Source organism: Toxotes jaculatrix, chromosome 14 (assembly GCF_017976425.1).
Source record: "Toxotes jaculatrix isolate fToxJac2 chromosome 14, fToxJac2.pri, whole genome shotgun sequence".
Taxonomy (NCBI): domain Eukaryota; kingdom Metazoa; phylum Chordata; class Actinopteri; family Toxotidae; genus Toxotes; species Toxotes jaculatrix.
This window is the reverse complement of record NC_054407.1, coordinates 8,253,297-8,278,214: the sequence shown is the minus strand read 5'-3', so window position 1 is coordinate 8,278,214 and position 24,918 is coordinate 8,253,297. Positions and strand designations below refer to the sequence as shown.

Here is a 24,918-nt window from a genome sequence, read left to right as displayed (position 1 = left end):
CGGCTGTTGACAACTGTACACAGCATGGAAAGGATTATGCCTTTATCTCTTCAGAGCAATGAGGCATATTTTCAGTCGGGTCTTTGGTCAATTTATTTTCTGTTAACTCACTCGCTTACAGTTCACACGATCACGATAGAGCTTTAATTAGTGTAACAATTTTTTAATAGTCTGGATGAAGCAAATGTTTTTATGGCAAAAGTGGTTGAATTTTGAAAACCTTCTTTATGAACTGAATACGTTGAATTGACCTCATTCATATTATCTGTAACTTTTCGCAGTTAAGCAAGAAGCTTGTGAGAACATCAAGAAGTCATTAAAGCTGAACTGAATTGAATTTGAATTCTCTACATATTTTTACGTGAGGAAATGAAAACTGTAATGATACTTCAGCAGTTTTTTACACTTTTCAAGAAACTGTAAAACCATTTTTAATCTTTAACCCTCTCTTTTAACCCTTAAAAACTTCATAGATGTGCATGGCCTACGACAAAAAGCTAATTCACCCTTTCCAAGAAAACCTGCATAGTCTTGGTTGGTGTACCGTTAGCAATGTAAGACATCCGTCCTTTATAATAACATTCAGTATTTAGCAGGGCCTATTGTGCTATTAAGTTTGTGTTTCACTATTACCTTCTGCTTGGAAAGTTGAAACTAGTTAGATTAACATGTTAGCTGCACTGATTCCCACTAGATATTACTTTTTTGTATTATTACTGAGTCACCGGCATTTCCTGGACACTTAGTGTTGTGTTTGTCCCACGTTATGGAACAGAGGGTGTATAACTAGCGTTAGCTAAAGTCTCTCTAAGGGTGCTTGAGTCATTATGATCTTTGGCTCATGGGTCCTTATGTGGTGATGGCAAATGACCAGACTGTCAAAACTCACTTAAGAGACAAGTCAGGAATGAAAATTCACAGGAAGCTCTGCCACTGCAGAAAATAATACAACTTAAACTTCAAAACACCAAAGAATAGGCATAAAAAAATAATCTTTCAACTATTTTGATAATCAGTTAATCAAAGAAGTAATTTTTTTTTCTAACAAATAACAAACATTCATTGGTTCTTGTGTCTTAATTCAGAAGATTTTCTGCTTTACTGTGTTTTATCAAAGTAAACTGTAATTGTAAACTGAATCTTTGGGTTGGGAAAAAACAAACAAAACACAGCATTTTTCATTATATTCACAAACCAAATAATTAACTGATTAATGGAAAAAGAAATTGGCAGAGTAACCAGTAATAAAAAATAATCATTAGTTGCAGCCCTAATGTACTGATTTCCTAGTAAAAATGAATTTTAGTTCCAGTTTGACTTTAAGCAAGATGTTCTTAGAATAATAAAACAGCACATGCAGATACTTTAACCATTAAAAAGTAAATGTGGCATCAAGTTTAGGAAAACAGTTGAAGGCCATTGCTCTGAAACAGCTTATGTCCACTGCGTGTCTGTACAGTGTACAGTGTGTGTGTGTGCTGTGTTTGTTTGCTGGCCCTACTGGCCTACTGCCCTGTGTCTGCATGTCCCAAAGCCACCTTGCCCAAAGTGATCATTAAGAAGTCTGCAGCTCCAATTGAGCTATTATCTCAGATTAGTGCGTGTCGCTAGGCAGAGATGCTGTGGGAGAGGGAGAGAGAGAGAGAGAGAGAGAGAGAGAGAGAGAGAGAGAGAGGGAGAGGATGTGAGAGAGAGTTGGGTTAGGGGGAGATTAATGTGTGGGTATAAAACATCACTCATCCTCAACCTCTTGCCCTCATCCGCCATATATTTATCCCCCATTCCACCCTAACGTTTTAGCGCTCAACACCTAAAAGAAAGCATTTGTTTGCACCGTTTTTAACACCACCCCTCCTAGAAATCTGTGCTCATTTCAAATGATAAAAAGCAGATATTTCTCTGGGGACACTCTTAGCAGTGTGTCTTGCCTCATGAAAAATGCTGTTTCATTTCAGCTGTATCGTTGAAATCCTGCCATGGTATTAAAACAACAGTGTCAACTGTAGTCTGTGCAACACTGTTGTTTAAAGGGACTAATCATCCGTGTGATTTCAACACCGGATTCTGGCCTAAAATTTTAATTGTCTTGAAGTCGATTAAGAACTTATCATGACTTTATTTGAATCATGTTGTTTGAAAGTTGTCATGAACCCAGGAGGTTGAATGCAAGAAATCTGTCTGTGATACCTCATGACTACTTTATCACTCATGTCTCCGTTTTTGCTACCTTTCTTGCATATTTAGTGCTTCTCTGGTTATCAGTTAGTGCTGCAAAATGCATCCTCTCAACAGGTTCCTTAAAACACTGCAGTAAATGTCAAGGAAAAAAAATAGAAGTTGCGGACATCAAGCGGTTAATTCATTCACGTATTCACGGCAACTGACAATTGGTGTAAACCTTCGAGAATCAGGACACTGTGTTCTCACATTTGGTGAAAGCTTGTTGGTGTTTTTAATGATTTCGTCCCCTTCAGTTTGCATGAAAATGATACAGATGAAGTGATGCTGTTACACATGGCTGTAGTTTTTGTACCAGTGATTCAGAAGCAGCAGTGAAATGAACCCAGGTTAGCTTGAAAATCAATAAGACACATGCTGTTTGAGAGCGGCTGCCTGCTTCGTGAACCCAGACCTTGGGGGTCACTGGCGTCCAGGCAGACAGCGCCTTTCATCCACAATCACTGTCAGGGAAAAACAAAAAAAAAATAAATAAAAAAAATAACAGACCCACAAGGGAGGATGATGGCACACATTGCAGGAACTGTGGCCCTTTGCAACTTGTGAGTCAGTTTTTGTGAAAAATGCCACTTCATGTGACTCAACCGGCGTGCTTGTGAATCTTTGCTGACAGCTCCGGGGATGTTGGGACTGGCTGAGTCTGGCTGTGACTCTCACTTTATTTTGATTTATCCGTTTGTGGGTGAGTACACACACTCATCACAGACCCACAGAGGAAATTATTCCACTCTGAAGTCAAGCCAGGGTAACACAAAGCGCCAGCATCACACATGGTAGAGAATTGAAATGATGAGCAAATGGCTATGACACAGCAACCAAAGCCCTCAATCTCTCTCTCTGTTTTTTTTTTATTGATGATTCAGTGTAGCTGTATGAATTATGAGTGTCACCTCCACTCACACAAGTAGCAACATTTGCCTTCTCCTGGCCAGCTACACAGTGACTCATAACATGGCCACCATCACAGTGTTAAAGCTTTGCATGCTGGCCGTCACTGCTCTGAAATCATTCCACCTGCCTATGTGTCTCCTCCATCGACGCGGCCGTCGGACCCATAGTGTTAGAGAGGAACCGTCCACAGAGGTGGAAAGATAAAGGTAGGAAACAGCGATTAACTCGATGCAGCTGCTGTTAGGGCTGGGAAAATTCAATAATTCTATATTACCATCATTAATCATTCCTCTATATAAACTTCTTTTGTGCTGCAACTAAAAGTTATTTTCTTTATCAGTTAATCTGCTGATTATTTCCGTGAGTAAATGTCAGGTCTTCAAACTTTTACTGTCCAACTAACAGTCTAAAACCCAAAGATATTTGATTTTCAATAGGTTTTTATCCAAATGTAGCACAAATTTGAATTCCATCCATGGCGATGCCATTAAACTGCTGCAGAAGAACAGGACACATTAAGACATAATTAAGAGTGCAGGTCAAATTTTAAATGAAGATAAACAATCAAGCCAAGCATAAAAATTTTTTGTTATATTTCTGTTTTTTTATTGTTTTTTTCCACTCTGATTATTTTATGCACAAATTAAAAATACTCTTAAAAACAGGAATAAGGAAATATACTTAGTGATTTCAAACAAGGAAAAGCAGCAAATCCTCCACATTTTAACCATCAAATCACTGATGGAACCATCAAATGTTAAATGATTAAGTGATTTTTATCACAATTAACCAAAATCCTCATATCAGGTTATAATGGTTTACAGTTAAATGAAAGTGGGCTGAATTTTACCAAAACCTGTGATGGTACAGTATGAAATACATAAACACTAGACACCATTAACATATTGTATCAATAATAGATAATACTGTGATAGCTATGGCAGCAATAATTTGACCATATCACCGGCCCCTAGTTATGGTCTATTCAGGGAGGACAGAATAGCTCTCTGTTTGACATGCCCTGGGTGTAATTTCATGAAAACCCCAATTAAACCACTTTTTTATAACAATGTGTTATGACTGCAGTGAGCACCCCGGGTCTCCCTGGTACTGCCCATTCCTGTGTGGTTGTGAATAAATGTTTAGAAAGATATGAACGGTCATTCTGTATTTCTGTATTTTTCCATTCACTGAGCTGGTCATTATGGGGCATCAGCTGAAGTTCTGATTGCTATAAAGGCTTTTAGCCGTTGTCGTAGTAAAGTGAAACTGGTTTCTCTGTCCTGTCAAGGAATGATGTGATAAGTGTTCTGTGCAATTTCAGAATTTCTGAGCTTAACCGAAGTGAAGTTACATGGGGATTTAATTGCGTCAAACATTGCATTACCTGAGCAATGATAGCAAAGAAGAATCAGGCTTAGACTAATTTACTCAGCAGTAGAGTTTTAATGGTGAGAAGCCTTACATCCAGCCAGACGGGAACTATCAAATGATCTACCTACAAAACCAGCCTTCCAGTTAGTGGAACACTGGTTTTACATGATGTCTTGACTACAGGCTCATGATGCTTCACTCTCTGCTCAGTGTCGATCAGCACAAAGAAAGATGTGACAGGAGGAACGTAACATAACAGACTCTGAGACAATTAAGCGGTGGTGTGCGGTGTACAGAGCTTTTCTTCAGGGCAACTTTCTTCAGTCCTCTGCAGGTCTGTTTTATATCAAAGTGTATTTTTTTTTCACTTTCACCCTTCTAAACTTTGGATTTTAAAACAGGAGCCAGCATTTAATCTTTTTTAGTTTTCTTTGACTTCTTGTCAGTAAATGGATGGTGTATGAACCAGAGGGAATGAAAATGTTATTATTAGTCAAAACACGCTTGGTTTTGTCGCAGTTTAGGTTTAGAATATGAATGTACAAAAACCCAGATTGCGGAGTCTTTCCAAACGATGTTACTAGAACTTGAATTTGAATTTGAAATGAAATTACCTTTTTATCTTTAACCACGGTGTAATTTTAACAAATTCTTCACCGCTTCAAGGAAAAAGTAGATCTCAGAATAGCAAAGGTGAGCCACACCAGGTATTTAAATCACCGACTACATAAGAATTTTATGCGTATTCAAGACTCACCCTGGATGTGTTTGTTCACGTCAGAGTTGTAGCTCGGTATTTCAGCACAAGTTTTGTTGGAACTGTTAGAAAATATCTCGCTGGTGGAAAGAAAGGTAGTGGGAAATGTTTGCTTGCCGCTGGTTCCTCTTGAGTTGTGCCTGACCTCCTGTGCTTTGGGGGGAGGCATATTGTGATCAAAGCTCAGCAGCTAAGCTCTGCCTGGAGATAGATATGTTTTAAATGCATAGCCACCGGCCACTCACATGCACGCACAAATATGTGTGCGCGTGGGCACGCACTGTCACACACGCACTGCAGGCTGCACACTGAAAGACACTAATGGAATTACTTGATATACAGAAACACACATACACAGCGAAATGTGTGCTGTTCTATTGGGTTTTTTTTTGTGTACCTATTGTGCACGAGAAATAATGTAATCTCTTGTGACATGAATCACCAGAGGAAGATGAACAAGAGCGATGGAGAGTGGAGAAAAATAAAAAGGAGAGAAAAAAAGAGGGAGTGTAGAGGCCAGCCAAGGAGAGTGGTGGTGGGGCGGGGGTGGGGGGGTTGAAGAGTGCTGCAGTGTCATTGATTTTAGAGTGGTTGTTTTGTAGTGTTATTGTTGTGATGCAGATCAGATAAAGTGTGTCTGATAAGACAGACAGTAAGACTGCCCATTAAAAAAAAAATCACCTGTTGTCTCTCCTTCAGAAAGGTCAAAGTTGAGGATGCATTTTCTGCCGCACGCCGCGCAATCTGGACGTTATCATGTACGTACTGAACGGAGAGAGAGTATCCACAGGGATACAGGGGGAGCAGCCACCACAGCAACGAGACCGCAAAGTAAACCAAAAAAAAAAAAATGTGTTGAAACTAATGGCACCTGATTGGTTTGAATGAAGACAAGCAGAGCATCTTTATGGAAGGCTCGAACTCACTGCAGAACATCTGCTCATCCTTTCAGACAGCCAGACAGCTGGGAACACCTGGCATACATGCAGCTTTCCTGCTCTACTTACAATGCTGTTTGAAGTGCATTTTCTATATGTAAGTATCAGTCAAAAGCAGAGCAGGCCTCCTTTACTGCCATTTAAAACAACACAGTTCATGGATTTGAATAAAACACTTGTGGCAAAACAATAGCTTGTTCAGTTTCAACCTAATGAATCTATAAAGTGTGCACATGTATAATACACTACAAAACCCATGCAGTAATTACCTGCAGTTAAACCTTATGTAAAAAAACTAAAAAACAAATCCAACTTCACAAAGCTATTTGTAGGATAACTATACTAGATTGCTTTATATACAGGTGTTGCATCGACTCCTGACCCCACTTTAAAGTTGATATCTCTCGTATCTTTCCATTTGTAGTGATCTGAAAAGATATGTTGCCTGTTTGTATCCACACAGCAGAAACCTAACTTTTGCATACGGCCTACTTTGAATCTCGACACCACATATATTATTACAGGGTAGAAATAGCAGCAAAAAATGCCCCAGAAAAAAAACCTTCATTAAATTGCCTCATGCAACAGGAAGCTGCTATTGCGCACACATTGTGTATTGTAAAAAAAAGAAAAAAAAGTCATGATCTTGACAGGAACGTGCAAGCTTGCATTCGTTTTATGCCAAAGGCCTGTAGAAATGTCGTTGTGACTGCAAAAACTGTGCTTACAAATGTGGTGTAACGCTCCTGTATTAGCACTAATGTTGTGTCTTGCAGCACAGACTCATGGATTTGAGGTATAGACTTATGCATACTTTCAAACGAGTCTCCAGAAATCTTAACCCAGTGGCAATGTTATGCTGCCAAAGCCATCTCGCCTTCCTGTAACGCTTGGAGTCAGTGCCTGTGAAGGTCTTTGCTTGATCAGTCAGCCCAGTACGGCGTTAAATCAGTTTTGTGTTGTGACATTTCGGTCCTCGGAAATATAGACGAATGCGGCTGTAATATTCCTGAGCCCATTAAGGCTGTTATGAAAACAGCTAACGAAGCCCCTCACTTCTTTCCTATTAGTTTAAGTGAGGCCAACCGAAATGCTGCATCTCTGATGTGTAACAAATGTACCGTGCTTTTAATGGAGCCATCTGAACTTAACATGCATGACGGAAACTGCAGCAAAGAGCGAAGTTGCTGTGTCACCTTCAGCATTTTTCCAAAGACACTCACTTGGAGATGCAGGGTGTTTGTTCTTACTCATTCTATATGCAGCACATGCATAGAGATATAGTCTTGAAATGCAAAGAGAAATAGATCAGTGCAAAGAAAGAGGGAGCTCTGTGTGCTTTGACAATCAAGTGTGGTGGCTGGATTTGATTATTAATAATTTACATGAGATATTTACAACTCTGAGCTCTTCTGACCCTTTGGGCTTCCAGGTGTGTTCAATCCATTGATATACAGCATTAATCTAAAGCATTACACAGCTTGTATAATTTTCCCCACCCTGTACAGTTGCTACATTGTGCTACTTTGCTAATGTTCAGCTGCTCTGGTGGTGAGAGGGAAGCCTTTAGTCACGGTCTGAGTAATCTGCTTCTGTGGTGGGTGGCTGCTGGACTCCTTGATTGGTTCCTTTTTACAGTTAGCATTTGGTGGGCCCACACTAAAGGATTTCAGCCCTCACAGAGTCCATCAATGCCTGTCTGCGACTCTGTTCCTCCTGTCTGACTCCAGTGTGCTATTTGTGTTTGTGGGTGAGAAGAAGAAAAAAAAACAAAAACAAAAACAAAGTTTGAAGCGTGAAACGCGGGGAGAAACACAATGTCTACTCGCACTCTTGCAGAAGTGGGCGAATGTGTGTGTGAGTGTGTTGTGTTTGCATGTAACTGTCGGGTTACGTTCAAAGGCAAACAGCAGCTGGGACTAAAATCTGAGTGTGTCTTAATTACGCTCTTTTGTTGCTACGGGCAGATTTTCTAGAACAAGAAATTTAACCTCGGGCAGTATTACACTTATGCTAATTTTCGTCTGCAGTGGGAAATGTAAAATCCTGCTCTCAGTGCCTTGTCACAGCAATTTGAATGCCTTAGTCTTCAGGCCAGTGAGGGTCTTTCTGAAAATCTGGTCTGCAGCTGGCATTGTGTTTTGTGTCATTCGAGTTAGGTTTTTGTGAGAGAAAGAGAGAAGGAAGGAGGGATGCAGAAAAGCGAGAGATGTGGCTCATTCTCTTTGCAGGGTAAAAGGCTAATCCTCCAATTCCCATTACAGTCCCTCAGTTAGTAGACAGACACTATAATCCAGTGTGGCACACATTTCCATATACAGGAGTGACTGTGCTGTAGGCTCTCCTAATGCATTTGGTTGCCTGTGACTTCGAGTGGCAAGGCAATTTTAGCATTTATTCTTAAATCCAGACCTATTGTAAGCTCAGGATGAATAATGGAAAACTACTCAAAAGTAATCCTTCTTGAAGGGTTTTATCAACTATCTTATTTTCTGTGTTGTGTTCAGAAACAGGAATGTAATGACATACTTCGGGTTGCCTGCAAGCACTTTCATAGATTAATTTATATAGTCTAAGATCAGCAGTGTGAATGCAGAGAAAGTCTCAGAGACCCAAATATCCATGACAAATAGCTCTTGTTATGGATAATAAGCCTCATTTTCACTTCTGTCTCATATTTTTATAAAGTCCACTTTCTTTTACCCACAGTTGCACGTCTCCATTAGCGAGATTACATTTGTCTTGGTCTTCACAGTACTATGCAATTGATTTGTGTCTCTCCTCACTCTGACCTGAACCTAACTTTAGCCCTGACTCCAACCAGATAATCCCCTCGTAACGTAAGACCAAACCCCAGTTATGCTGGACAGTGCTACAGGAAACACACAGGGGAACACTTTTCGATCTGGCTACTTGCAAATCAGGATTGGCCTTACTCTAGTCCAATGGGTGGCATCTTACACCTTCTGTGTGACTACAGGAGAAGGACAGATCGTTTAGCTGCTGTTACCACAGGGGACAGACTCAGTTAGTGGCTAGTTCCACAGATTGCTCACTGACCTAGTTACACCTGGGAGGAGTAACATTATGACTACATCTTGGAGAGTTAGATGCATTTACACCATTTCAGTATTTTAGCCATGCTAGCAGCGTGGCTCAAGACATGGCAATGGTGGGCCGTCGATGTTTGTTCACCATGTTAGCATGCTGATGTTAACGTTTCACTCAACACCTAATTGAACCCGCAGTTCTGGGTAGCAGGGGTATAGACTCTTGGTTTGCACTGGTTAGCTATCTGGTTTGAAGGGGTTAAGTTTAAAAAGGGTAAATATTCCCAGACTCATCTCAAAATAATAGCCCCCCCTCCCCCAGCCCCATCACTGTTGCAGACATCATGGACTGTGTCAGTTACATCTCAACAGTGAGTGACGGCATTTGATCCCGGAGCTATAATTACTTTTGACAGCTGGATAATGATTGTTAAGAAGAGTGTCTCCTGTGTGCAGCTAGATTGAAACTGAGACGAAATTGTCCAAGTGACAGTGGGAATCACTCTGGGATTCTCCTTGTTAATTTCCAATTCATCTGATCGCTCAGCAGCGCAAGACTCTCAATTCTGAGTCGTGCTTGTTCTCAAATTGCTGGAAAAGAGGGTTGAAGGCTGTGACGCTGGATAAGAGTGAACTGAATGATAAATGTATGTTCACATGCAAGGAGCACAGCTGTAAGTGTGTGCTGGGGCGTAGGCACCCTTCAGATAGTATGTGTCACCCTGAAGTCAAGATGTTTTGTAGTCAGTCTTCTGAACTGTGTGCTCAAACACGAGTGGATTTGCCCACTTAATTACTCAGTGAACATGCAGTGTGTTTCACTGTAAACTCACAGTGCTGATATTTCCCCCGTGAGATCTCCTATGAGGCTGTGAAATGTTCTCCGCTGCTAATTTCCTAACTATCTTTGTAGCGTAGGCTTTCATCTAAGCTGCCTTTGGTAACTCCAACACTAATACTGTAATATCTGAGTAGCAATAATTTAGATGTAAAAAGATGTTGTCTTCAGATACTGAAGATGTGCGCTCTACATTTGGAAAAGTGAAGTGCTCTCCCTTTCTTTTCCCCAAATATCTTTGAGTATCTGCCTTAAGCAAGCCTCTGAATCCCCAGCTGGGCCAATGGAGCTGCTGATACTAAAAGACTGTACTTTTGCTGAATAGCTGCAGGTTTAAGGTGGTGTAAATAGTTTGAATGTGAAGCAGATCATTGCTGAGAAAGATCATGTGTGTGCAGTCAAGCTTCCCTGAATCATTAAAGGTTAAAAACTGGGAGTCTGATCGATGCATCTCTGAGGGAAAGGTCTGGGTAGACCACTGTGACTGTGATGAGAAATACAAGACCTCAAGACTCAATAACACACAACACAGAGCAGGAGGGTGCAACCTCTACAGAATATCAAAGTCATCTTCACCAGGATCTCGGTTTAAAGTCCAGACTGCAGACTGTGGTGTTTGAGGCTAGGAGGAAGGAGCATCTGTGCTACTGTGTTGATTTGGAGTTATTTCCACTGAAGCGTGCAGGCGAGGCTCTGGAGGGAAGAGCAGTGGTGAATGTGTCAGCTGTTTGGTTGAGGGGACCCGTTCTCAAACTGTGTCTCTGTCTTTTCTAGACCAGGGAGACCTCATTACCCAAAACTGTGGGGCAGGTGACAGACTGCACCAACCAGCTTGTCTCCTTTTATTTGGTTGGCGCTGCAGTTGGAAGGTTTCCAGCTACGGATGTGCGCTTTATTACATTTAGTTATCATTAAATGTAAAGTTTCCCTCAGTATTTTTGGTGATTTCTGTGTGAACTTATTAGAGAATCAGCCTCTCATCAAAATGAGCTTTCAGCATTTTATTTTACCACAAGAGGCCCATTCATCTGTTGAGCAGGATTAGATTTAGTAGGAAGTTTTCTGTTTTCCGGCTCCTTTCTGATAAAGGTAGGATTTGAGAATGCATCCACTAGCTCCAGCTGTGGGAAAGTACACACTATCTGACCCTTGCCAAGGATTTAGAAACAGCAGTAGGGGCTGGTTCCTGCAAACATCTGCTGTTAAATCCTTGCCTGCTTCCGCCACTGGCCGCCATAATTAGATTCCTCTGCCAAAATGCTTCGTTTCACTCCAAGCACAGGTTTCTCAATGAAATGCTCAGTAATTGCTTGGCCCCTTGTAACAGCTGCTCTTTTTTTTTCAAAGTCACAACTATCCTCACAGAAAAAAATCACAGAAACAGTGCCCTCGTCTGGCAGAGCATTGGCGCCACATCAGCTGATTCTCAGCTGCTCGAACAAACACAAATTACGTACATTTGTGAAGCAAGGCAGTTCATGTAAGGCACGTCCCTGTAGTTCCTACCTGCTGCTCTGATGCTTGTGCAGCTTACTCCCTCCACCGCCACAAATTCCTCCTGTGTGGTTCCTGTCGTCTGTTCCTGGAGGCATTTCTCTTGAAGCTGTGCCTTCAGTATCTCAGTGATAAGTGTCTGCCAGGCTCTGTTCTGACACCCGTGAGGTTTGATTGGGCGCCCCCGATCAATCATCCGCACGATGCTGGAATTCTTACCCGAAACACCCCCAGAGAGCAGAACCTGCACCTCCAAATATAACTGTGTAACCACCTGTACAACAGTTGTTTTAACTCCACATTGAGATGTGAAACTCCTGGCTGGATCTAGGTTAGACTTTCCAGCAGAGGCGGTAATTACATAGGATTGGATGACATTACAGTGAGGTTGCATCACTGAATCTGCTTTAGAAACACCACCTATAAGCTGTAAATGAGGTTTGGTACATTCTGAAGTGTGCTTTATATTATCTGAATCACCCTCCCCTGTCTGTTCTCATCTCTATTTCAATATTCTGTTCATATATATTCATAAATCTGATATAAATAGGTCACATGTCCATGTTCTCTGTCTTATTCTTTGCTGATGAACCTGATGCCGTGCTGAATTGGATACCACTTTACATTACAACGCTACACTGCTATGGTGGAATACAACTTGTAAGCATTGTTAGCTAATGTAGGTCAGTTCATTATCTGACTACAATCCTCGCATTCAGCAGCTTATCATGAGTCACAGGGACCTTCAAGATGTCCAAAACATTGCTGCAGCAACCAAACACGTCACTGAGCTCAGAGGGGTTTGATTTCTTCCTCCTCTGCGTTTAGTACAGTCAAATGTGTCTGGTCCATGCATTTTATTTCCATAACTGATAATTTGCCTCCATTCATGTCCAGGCATTTCAACGAAGCCCCTGCTGAATGTAAAGAGAGCACAAAGCCACCACACTCTTGCTGGCCCTTCATTGTGTTTTCAGTTGAAGTTCTTCTGTTGTTCTGTTCAGAAGCTCAGAATGAGGACATTTTAAGGAGTCGCTTGCATCTCCTCCTTTCCACACTCGACCAGACTTCATTTAAAGGGAGTTTGCAGCCTGTGTGACTCTGCAGTACGCAGAGGCCTCTCAAGCTTTGGCCAGGCCTGTAGTTTGTGTAACAGTGCAGTGTGTCGCAGTGATGCCAGGCTGTAGGATAAAAAACGTTGACATATGGCTGTAGATCCACCATATTTTGCTTCTGTAAACCACTGAGCACAGGAAAAAAGGGAGTGTAGCAGAAGGTCAGACACATGGAGAAAGCATCATGCAGTGAAGGGTAGATATGTGTGTGTGTGTGTGTTTGCTGATATTCAGAGCAGTGGCACGCTTATCTTGTAAACAGTGATGTATGTGTTATTTCAGCAATATTTGTCAGTTTGATTTCACCGCTCTGTGGTATGTGCATCTTTTGTGTGTGTGTGTTTGTGTGTGTTTGCATGTCTGTGTGTGTTTGGGTTCACCCCCATGCATGCTCCATATGAGCATGCAGATGAATAGGAAGTGGACCATCAAATGAAGCATGAATACAATAAAAAAAAAAAAAAAAAATCATTGAAGCTTGAAAACAGCTTGATAAATCAAGACTTGTTCTGAATGTCGATGTGGTTTAGTGCTGTACTGTTGCCTCCTCACAGACTCAGTGTACAACCACCTGTACCTCTGATATTTCTCTGTCATACTTCAGGCATCGAGGTAATTCTCATGGGGTTTTAGCCAAGCTGAACCAAACCGTCTTCAGCATAAATCACTCTCGGGCTGCCTCAGAGGGACAGCTAGCTGAGGCTGTCCAGTCTCCTCCTCGGTCAGGAGGTGTTTGGGCCAATGTGACCTGACAGGGGAAGAGAAAATATGTCTTTTAACAGGCTGAGGGCTATAATTAGCACAGTGTGTGTCTTTGATCAGTACACAAGGTCAGAAGAAATGCTGGGGAGTAAGCAGCACCAAGTCGCCTCCCTCACCGTGGGCATACTGAATGTATTGTGATGCAGATATGATAGCAGGCGTCAGTGGTGTTGATTTGATGGTATTAAGATTGAAATATTGAACGACGTAATGACAGGTGATGAAATAAGGAAATAAGGTCATTCATCAGTTCTACTTTTCAATTAAATTCCATTCAAAATACTTAATTCATCCCTCAGGGCAATTTGAGGTAAGTGGGTGTAAAAACACCAAAACAATTATTTTATCACACACATACAACAAAATACGTCAGTGCAGAGATTAAAAAAAAAACACCATCTGTTCTAGATATTTCAGGTGAAATCACTTTTTTTAAAGAAGAGTTTTGTTCTTTTCGGTCTAAGAGACTGTGTCAACTTATCTCAAGTAATAACTGGGACAAGCCGTTGCCTAGTAACAACCAATATTGTCAACCAACTGGAGGAGGCCCCATAAAGTTTCTCTATATATGCAGTATATCCTTTTATTTTGTTCAGTGTGTCTCCTGTCAAAATCCCACACCGTTTGTGAAGTCTTCTTTTTTTATCTTTGTCATCTGCTTCCATTTCCTTCCCAATTTCAAATTAAGACCCATCTCTTTGTTTTAGAATTCATAGCTGCTTACTATCAGATCAAATATGATAGAATCATGAACATCTTTCGGCCAAACAGACTCCAGTTATGCCAGTTTTATTTATGCAGAATAACACATCATCCTCCATTTACTATGGAAGAACTTCACCAACAAACAGGAAGCGGCCGTGGTATGAAAAACAGCTACGTGTGATTAAGTTTGCAGCCCAAATTGGTTTTCCCAGGGGACAGTAAGCAATCTGATGTCATGCTTTTAGCTTTATCTTTAACATTTGATTTGCTCAATTTGTCCAAAAGGGCAAAAAGGTACAACAAGAGAAAGAGAGCGATATTTAATCTGGAGATGCCACTACTCTGTGGCTCTGTGTCTCTAGATCAATACTCTATCAACCAGCTCTGAGTTAGAGCTCCGTCCCAAGTGGCTTTTTGTCTTCCTGTTGGTTCCAGTGGCTCACTGCTCTCCACACAGGCCTGACTGACAGGAGACAATAAGCAGTGACTTCCTTTATTGACAGATAAAAGTACAGATAAAGATAAAATCAACAGGAGAATTTATTTACTCTCTCTAAGGGCACTTCTTAATTCAGCTACATGGACCTTCGAGGTTTATGATAACATAGTCACATTAGAAATATTAGAAGTACAATTTGTCAATATAGAAAACTTTTGCCTTTGTGTCTGGCACTTCTAGCAAACCTCAACACTCAAGCTAATTAAATTCTATAATCATTAGAAAAAGCAATTTCAAGAACAGCTTGTCCGAAGCCTTGTTGATGCCATGCTGTATTTTGTATGCTACCATGATATCCCATTAATTTTGGAAGGTTTAGTCATTTGCATGCCAGTTTAAGCCAATGGGATACATTATGTTTCCTGCTTCGACAACACTCCCCTACTTTACTCTGAGCTAATGAGGCCATTTGTCTTCTGATGCCCGGGAGAATGTGGTTATCACTGCATTACCTATTAAGCTTCTCACGGCCTCCAAATGGAAAGAGCTGTCATTAATATCCTTCAAGAAGTTTAGGAAGTGTGTGTGTGTGTGAGTGTTGGATGACTGAAGGCTATGCATCAGGTAGAGCCCCCACTCACGCAAACAGACACACATACACATACACACGCACGCACACACACACACACACACACACACACATATATAATATTTAATATTTAATAAATAATTTATAATATATAATATATAATGTATAATGTATAATATATAATATATATACTTACACTAAGGTTTGACCAGTACAACTTTATTTTGTTATATTATTTAAAAGCTCTGACTAAATAGAAGAAAGAGTCTAACCATGCTCGTAGCTTTGTGAGGCTTTACTTCTGCACAGCGGCGCTATTAGCTAAATGCTAACATCAGCCTGCTAACACGATGCTGATGTTTAGTAGGTATATTGTTTTCCATGTTCACCGTCTGTTTTGTGTGTTAGCATGCTAGCAGTTGCTAATTAGCAGTTAATTTATCAGTTTTGCAGAGTGCTGCTGGCTCCAGAAGTAAAATTCCCATAGACAGTGAAACGTTGCTCGCAGTTGGAGCACTTCTATGACTTCAGTGGACACAAAGGTAGAAACACTGGCATAAATGATTAACAAGTATGTCTCGTTCTTTGATAAAAAGTTAAAGCTACAAGGCTGTGCACATAAAAATTCAGGGGAGAGGTGAACTACGACTCCCTAGGTGCACTTTGGCAGGAAACTTCCAATCAACAAGCTTAAATGTACCACTGCTCTGATTTACACCCCTAACTGGCTTCTTCTCCACGGAAATGATGACCGAGGCTCATGCCAGATTGACAGATAGAACATTATTCTCAAAAGTTGAAATTATTAAAACACAAAACAGTCAACATGGCCGTCCCATGAGCTGTGCTGCTGTCTTGGCTTAAAATGTTGTTTAGCAAATGCTGAGGAAGGATTAAGACAGATTTCATTACAGTTTTTACACTCTGACACACCTGAAGCTGCAGAGAGAAGTGATATATGAGTGATATATCAGTCACATCGGCTGTGAGCTGCACTGTCTGTCTCATCATGTCAACCCCGTGTAGCACCGAGCCCATAATGCAGAAAGGTCTGCCATGCACACCCACATGAATGGAGTTTAAGAAAGATGAAAAGGAGTAGAAGCAGTGAAAATCTGACAACATCAGCCCCAGAGGAGAAGGCTCCAGGTGGGGTTGTCGGAGCGTGGAGCTCCTTCCCACTGTACCTCCTCCAGGAGATATAACATGGCTGGGTGAACTCCCCTGTGCAGGGCCCTCATTCTGTCTGTGTCACATCCCATTTGTAATGCTCATGATAGGTGACACACACGACACTGAATTGCTACTGCTTTTGTTTTTTTTTCTTAGGTTTTTCTCAGATGTACCTGAGCGAGCTTTGTCTCGGCATAAAGGTCTATCGTACAAGAAGACTCTGTGTACTGTACATGTGTGTGTGAGAGAGTGAGGGGCTTTCATGTATGCAGTGCATGTCTCAGGGATTAATGTTCAGTAAAGTGATATCCCTGCCACCTACAGTACAGTAATATTGCCTGTTTTTATTCAGTATCACACTTTCCATTAGGATTCCATAAAGCATTATTACAGCGTATGTCACTCTCCATCTCTGCTGCTATTACTCACGTCTGTTATTTCTCGGCTTTCTTCCTTTCGTCTCGTCCTTCCCACCACCACTTCCACGACTACCACCACCACCACCACCACCACCACCTCGAAAGCCTAACATTTTAAAACCTCTCCTAATTAAAACAGATAGTCATTCCAAGCAGATGGCATGAGATTGCCTGGGTAATTATTGCCAAGTGAACCATCGCCACCCTGTAGACCTTGACTGAAATGACTGGCAAGCTCAGTTGGATTGGGTAAGAAGCTCAGGCTCTCGGAGAGAAACTGCACGCCGCGGGCACATCTGACCGGAGATTTTCAAGGTCTTTGTCATGCGATCAAAGAAAGTCTTAAGCACAGTCTTAATCAGCACATGCTGCAGCGCCTTAGGTTGTCAGTACTGCCCTCACCTCTCCTTTTGTTCAGCTCATTGGGGTCAGATTAATCAACACCATATTACATAATAGCCATGCAGGGATTTGGATGTATAGGAACGGAAGGTTTATTTGGGAAGTTAAAATGTTCAACTTGGTCCTGAATAAGAATTTTAATGCACTGTATCTTCTTCGAGGATTTGGAGGGAAGATCTAATGAATGTAATTATTCTGTTGAGGAAGGTTTTGTACCTTTAAAACGTGCACCTCAGGGACTCTCAGTTTGCCACCACACCTACTAACATGAGTGATAAATAGGTGTTTGAAAATACGCATGCATAATGTGAATACGTGTACGCCCGTGTTAGTGTTGTAGGAAACACTAGAGTTATTTTATTTTATTTTTAAATTTTTTTTTTATTTTGTTAAATGTGAGCGCACCACTAATGAGTTTATACACTGCAGGGAGGTGTTGGTTAAAAGGATGTCACAATCTTCATTTGCCCTACTATCATCCAGCTTCACCTTTAACAAAGGCCCACATTCCAGCTCCCTAATGAGGACACAAGTGGCACTTAAGCTGCTGAAAAATAACAATCAATTTTTTTTTTTTTTTTTTGTAGTGGCAAACTTAGACAAGGGACTGCGTATTAGGGAAACGAAGTAGAAAAAAAAAGGAGAGACAGACATTTGAAGGAACAAAAGGAGGAGAGGGAATGTTTGTCTCGGTAGCTTAATGGGGTCAGTTCATTACGTTTTGCAAGAACGGCGAGAAAGAATGTTAATTTACATTTTCGAAGTGAAACGTAACAAGGGTCGCTGATTGTGGTTGCAGGCTGAAAACACATTTGCCGCTGAAACACGTGTCCCATTAAAGCGACGCCATTAGACATTTCATAAGTTCTTTTGATAGCGTCAACACGCCAAGATGAGCTGTTATTGGTTTGACTTTGTTACTCTGACACGGGAGATAATTGAGAATGGGGCAATTAAACAAGATTTAGAATCAGAAACAAGCGGTTTCTAATCTAAGTGCTTCTCGGTGGCAGGCTATCCTACGCTGCTGTCGCTGCCGGACTGCAGTAACAAGACTTACAACCACATCATAGATAACTCTCAGGTGACCCATGCTGTAAATGTGAGAGTTCCCTTTCAGTGGGATTTTATGCATTTTGAACGAGAGCCAGAGAGAAAGAGATTGATGGTCGACGTGTCCCCCCCTCACTTTGATAATCCCACTTTTGTCCTCTCTGCATTTCAAGGTTTACAGTTTGATTACCTCACAGTAGAGTCTTTACTGTCAAGCTGTCATTATGTGGGCGACTGTGGCTCAGGTAGAGTGGGTTTTCCACTAATTGGAAGGTTGGTGGTTCGATCCCCGGCTCCGCTCCTCCAAGTCCACGTGTCGAAGAGAACCACAAATGTGTGTGTGTGTGTGTGTGTGTGTGTGTGTGTGTGTGTGTGTGTGTGTGTGTGTGTGTGCGTGCGTGCGTGCGTGCGTGCGTGCGTGCGTGCGTGCGTGCGTGCGTGCGTGCGTGCGTGCGTGCGTGCATGCGTGTGTGTGTGTGTATGAATGGGTGAATGTAGCATAAAGTGGTTTGAGTGGTCGATTGGACTAGATAAACGCTGTATAAGAGCATAAGTCCATGTATCATCATAGAGATGAGATGAGGCTTGTGTTGCTTAAAATATTATACTGCTCAGCCACGAAGGCTGAAAGGTTAGACAGCAGAATTGAATCAATCAAAAAGAAGGCAGTAAAAGACAGTGCAATTGATACAATAATTGATTTTGTGGAGACACAAATTAAACATTATTGTTGCACCAGCCAAATGAAAGTTTGATCTTGAGTGTAAAGTTAATACAGACCACTATGTTTTAATTCGCCACTTTGTTCAGTTGCACCGTCTCCACTTACTTCACTACAACTTAACTAAAAAAGTGATGTTTCATCAGGTGCAGCATTAAGCTCTACTGAGTTTTTCATGAATAAAAGAAAGTAATATATGCTGTAATGTGTGAACTGCCTACTGTAACATACTGCACAACTCGTGTCTGTCTGTTACCACATCAATAATTCAGCAATCATTTATGTATCAATCTGTTGTACTTGGATGTCTTTTCTAAAGTGAAGATAGCTGGATCACACATGAATATGGTCATAAATAACCCAAGTTGCAGGGTTTATTTTTTATTCATGAATAATCTCACAATTTGTTTCTTAATTAAAATGTCAAAAAAAAGTTAACCATATAACTAAAACAACCCTGGTTTGACTCTGGCTGGGACACTTTTCATCATCAGACTCACCCTCCCTCTCTTAACCTGCATATCCTGTCTGAGTCTCTACTAAATAAAAAGCAAAAAATGCAAAAAAATATATTTTAAAAAAGTCAAACGGTTCTGTTATAATTTGCCAGGCGTCAAAGTGACATCTTCAAAATAAATGTTTTAACAGAAGTTTCTGGAAAACTTCCACCCTGGCAAAAAGATGTGGCTGAAATCAGCACCTTTACATGTGCAATCTTCTCTTACATGCAACCAAGTGATACCAGCACTCTGTACTGAAAGCAGCATAAAATCATATTTATGCTCTTGTTCACTCCACGTAATGGCAGCTGCACAACACAATACCAAGTGTACGTGTCAGTGTCATCAAACGTAAAGGGAAGTAGTCTGTCAAAGGAAATGTGCTCCTGATGTAAATACTGAAGAAGATTTTCCCCTGGCTCTTTCATCATTCATCCCTGCCGTCTTTTTAACCATCTCACCATGACAACAGGTACTGAGGAACGGCTTACGCATGCTCAGGGGACCTGTCTTAACTCTTATGTTTAAAGATGTATGGTGCACTTCATTTTTACCAAGTTAAAGTGTAACTCCTCAACTACACTCAAACTAATGCCGTGTTTGAACTTAAACACCCTGCTGGTCTGAATCAGTGAAACTAAATGTGATGTTAAGTATTTTTTTTATCTCCTGGTCGAAGAACTCCTGATTTCATTGTATCCACTTCTGAAACTGAGCCTTTATCCGCGGGGTAGAAAGTAGGACATGAGGAAAAACTACGTGTCTTAGCCGACTGAGGACACCCCTGATCTGTATTACCTTTGAAATGAAGGTTAAAAAAAAGAGTTGGAGTTGGTGTTAGTAGTGAGAGGGTAGTTGGAGTGGTGTGAGCTGAGCACAGCAAAGAAACACTCTTGAAAATTCACTGCTTGCTGTCTTTCCTTATAGCCCCTCAGCTAAGCTTAAGCTCCCTGCACATCTCTAAACTCTATATCTAATTTGAAGCATCAGAGCCAAGTTGGGGCCAGCTTAGGCACAGTTGTGGCTGTGTAACCACACCGGTGGGCTCATCTGAGGGGCTTTTAGCCTGTGATTTATTAGACTGTACTGCAGGTCCTACTGGAGTAGCAGGCTTTGAATGGCTCTGACCTCTGCCTCTGCTTCTGGTGCTCTGGCCGAGCTTGCAGCCTACTTGCTTCAGGTGGAAAGTTTGTGTTTTTCTGTGTGTGTGTGTGAGTGTGTGTGGAGTATGTGCGTTATGCGACTCTTTGAACACAGCAGGTCGGAGAGATTTTGGGTAGCAGCCGTGATAAGCTCTGGGCTGTTACATTAAAGTTCTGATCACTCTCAGGTTTCTTCTTATTGCTTAAACAAGCCTTTTTTCCTCCTGACATGTTTTTGATTTCCAATCCTCAGCACACTTGACATGTTTATCAGCCCGTAGCCCGGCTGGCTTGTAGCTTTCTGCGGCAAATAGGTTTGTGAGGTAAAAGGTTTAACCTCCCCGAGCTGGCGGCGTTCGACAATCAGCATCCATTTCGCTGCTCTGTGATGGAAAACCTGAAGGAGAGATTAGACTGTTTTTGGAGGCTAGCAGATGGAGGGAGGGGAGGCAGACAGGGGGAGGAAGGGCAGACAACACAATGAATAAGAGTCAAGAAAATAGGGAAAGTGGAGATAATTAGTGAGGGATATCAGAGGAAAGAGAGCAGTGGGGAGAGCAGCGTAGGAATAATGTTGAGAGATGATGAGTTTGATCTCTTCTGATGAGAGGGATGATTGCTGGGGTTCAGATAATGTGACCAATTCCATGACAGAGATTAAGTCCAACCTCAGACTGATCATGCTCTTACCTTGTCTTTAACTTCCTGTTCTCACTCTCTTATTCCTTGTCTGTGCTTTTCTCTCTCTCTCTTTCTCTGAGCAGCCAGGAAAACCTGTGCCCCTGCAGAGTTCGCCTGTTTGAATGGTCAGTGTGTGCCAGGACGGTGGCGCTGCGACGGGGAACCAGAGTGTCCCGATGGCTCCGATGAGGCAGAGGAGACCTGCAGTAAGTGAAACCATTCAGCTGCTCACATCAAGGACGTCTTAAAAACGATATTTAAAGTTTCTCAGTATAACTTGAAACAGTACAACAATGTCTGAGGGGACAGGAAATATGAAGATGTACTTCACCTATTTTCTGATTTTTCTATTTGGCTTGTTTTTCTTTTTCTTATTTTACTGATGTGTGATTTTAAATTGCTTTGTTTACCTCAGTAAGACCGACACCCACTCTGTGGAAGCTAATGGGGAAAATAAAGCACAAAGATTACAGGGATAGGAAATAAGAAAAACAAAATCCTCCAACCTCAAATTATGATTTTGTATTTGTCAGACAATCCTCCAGTCTGTGCTTTTGTCTTCTGAAGCACAGCATAGTTTTACCTTTATTTGAAGGTCAAACTGAACGTGAGTGCACCCTCGCCATCAGTAATATTCCCATATTGCGCAGGAAAATTTGAATGGGACTATTGTAAATATAGTACGTCAAAGCTGAACTAGGATGTCTGGGTGAGATTTGAATATAGCTTTTACTGTTTCTTCCAAATAAGCTTCACTAAATCCTGCATGATTGTCTGACTTCTTATTTGTTATTATTATTATTATTATTATTATTATTATTATTATTATTATTATTATTGGAGCATCTGAGAGACACACTGGGATCTACTGTAACAGTGAATCAGACTCTTTAAACTAAGAAAAAAGGAAGGAAAAGCTGTGTCCGGCTAATTATGTTGGCATTTCACATGTTGCATCTGGAAATCCAGTCACACTTTCATGTCAGTCATTTTAGACAAGATTTAATTTGATTCTCCTAGAAGCTGTGTTCAGGTCCCTAATTTCACTTATTATCTCAGCTCCGACGACAGTTCAGCCGCCTCGTCTGCCTCCTCTCGCCCACGCACTTCAATACTCAGTGCTGTCTGATGGCGAGTGCAGGAAAGGCCTCGATTACTTCTCTGCCAAGCTGTTAAAGCTGAGGATCTCTGCGTGGCTTACTGTTAGCCAATGCCAGTCTAGTGCACCCACACACATAGGGCCTGATGGGGTGGGGGGTTTTAGGTAAGTTGACGTCTCCACAACTCACTGAGTGGGAGGCTTGAACTGGGTTATTAATTGTTTTCTTTCTTTCTTAAATGCTAATTTCTCTCCCCCCCCCGGCTGCTCGCTTCTCTCTCGGGGTTACAGATATCAGACGGACCTGAAAGCACTGAAAAGCAGAGATAATCCACACACTGAAATATAGCTCCTAAAATGTGCTACACTGAACAGGCGTTTCAACCCTAACAGGTCTTCTTTGGACAAATGTTAATTACACAATATCTGAAATTATAAACCTCACTGTCTTTGTAAAATTTTAAGTGTGGTAAGATCTACACATGTAAGGTACAGGAGGGTCAACTCAAAATATTTAGATTTTGGCTCTGAGACCTATGCTTGTCTTTTAGAAGGAATTATGTTTTATGGTTAAAATGCTACAGAGACATCATCACCACCAGGATATTTACCACAGGGTTTGCTGAGATAAGGAGAGAGAAGAGAAATGTCTGAACAAATTTTCTAGTCTGCATTATTTTGGTATTCTACGGCATAGTTTAAATCTAAACTGTGAATTTCTTACCCCCCCCAAAAAATCTTGTGTCACAGCAAGAGCTGTGTTAAAAGCCCTGGAAACATTTTATTTTTCTCAAACAGCTCCTTACTATGGATGATGCTCCTGCTTGAGAAAACAACAACAGCTTTGGTTGTTTCAACCAATGTATTTCTGTTTTTGTGATATGCAGCTGGTGGAGGAAAAGTTAGAAAAATGTGATGTTATTTACTTTTATGCACCAAAGGCAACATTTGAATCCAGTCTGATAACATCTGATGGGTTTTCTCACTACTTTCAATCAAATCTGATCAAACCACGCCCGCATAATCACACTTAGCCCTTTTTTTTGTTTTTGTTTTTACTTTTATTGTTGCGATTTATCTGTGAGTATTTAACGTTAGATTTGAAGCCAGGTTTTTAAAGGCTTTAACAGCAGTGGATTTGGCTGTCTGCCCCCACCCATCACTGCTGTTTGATGCAAAATGCATGCTGGGACACCTTCACACAAGCCTTATAAATGGGTGTTTGGTGTGTACTTGGCTGAATGTGGACTTTGATTTCAGACAGTACTTAGGACATAACTGATGATGTCTCACAAGTCCACAAAAACAAGAGAAAAACAAGAGTTGTAGGGAAAAAAAACAGACAATCGAGATCACAGCAATGATACAAAGAATACTTCAGTGTAGATAAAAATGTTTTTAAAAAGGTGAGCATAGTGTAATACTGGCAACACGGAAAAATCCTCCCCAAAATAGAGGAGATGTAAATACTGATATCATAGCTACAGGATGATCAGCTGTGCCACCATACCAGAAAATATTTTACAAAATAAAAACAGCCAAAATCCAGTAAATAATAAATCATTTATGACTTACAGAAGAAGGACTCAAAAGAGAAGTTTACAAGAATGATTTAATAATATTGTCTTGTCAGTTTTTAGATGCAATAGAGCAGGTTGATGATGATGATGTTGAATGTGTTACCTGTTTGAGATTAATATTTTATTTGTTCCATCCACAACATCCTGCTTTGATCTTTAAACTCTTTTTGAAAGTTATGGTGGGAGCGAATTAAAATGCATCCAGTCGAGCGGGAAATAAACCAAGAAAAAGCCAAATGAATCTTTCAGAGGATATTCATTCTAGTTTTGTTGCATTTTATTGGCTGTGGATGTGTGGGTCGGTTCGATGAATAATGTAGCAGCCAAGCAAAGCTTCTAATGTCACCCCCAGAAAGTTGAGTGCAAGGAGGGAGACATGAAGGGATCTCTGAAGGATAACAAGTTTATATTGGAAATCCAATTAAACATAAATGAAGGGAGGATTCATCTCTTGGCTGCAGAATAAAGAGAGAAAGAGATCTGGGCTGAGAAGAAATCCATTTATATGGAAATCCCTTATGTATTCGCATGATGTTATAATGTAAAAAAATATCTGAACACCAACACTGACGAATGTTGTCGGAGTTTCTGTTTTGCTCTGCAAACAGAAAGCAGTTCGCTTTGAGGCAGTTTGACAGGAATATGGTGGGTTTTGTCTTAATCAATGATCTTCTCAGGTGTAGACTGATCATTTATTTGCTGTGCTGTAGGCAGGGACAGAAACACTTATGTCCTCTTCCTCCTAAAAGTCAAACTATAATACAGGTACCTCTTACCCCGCGGCACGTATCCCTGCTGATTCTGTGTTTGGATGAGAAGTGTCGCATCGAGGCTGTATCCTGAACAGAGGGATGGCTAATGAGATCCACTTCATCACAGCTGTGTTTCTGTTTCAGAGGATCCAACTGTGCCATAATCACAGGCATGAGAAAAGAGAAGGAAAAAAAAAAAAAGACTC

The 24,918-nt window shown here is 41.1% G+C and overlaps 1 protein-coding gene across 1 annotated transcript in view; it reads left to right on the top strand.

The window, feature by feature from the left end:
* Positions 1-24,918, top strand: part of LOC121192928 (low-density lipoprotein receptor-related protein 8-like) — a 69,661-nt gene that overhangs the window by 5,530 nt on the left and 39,213 nt on the right. The window contains exon 3 of the mRNA XM_041054947.1: positions 21,365-21,487. Coding sequence (XP_040910881.1) covers positions 21,365-21,487 — 123 coding nt within the window. The remainder of the gene's footprint in view (positions 1-21,364; positions 21,488-24,918) is intronic.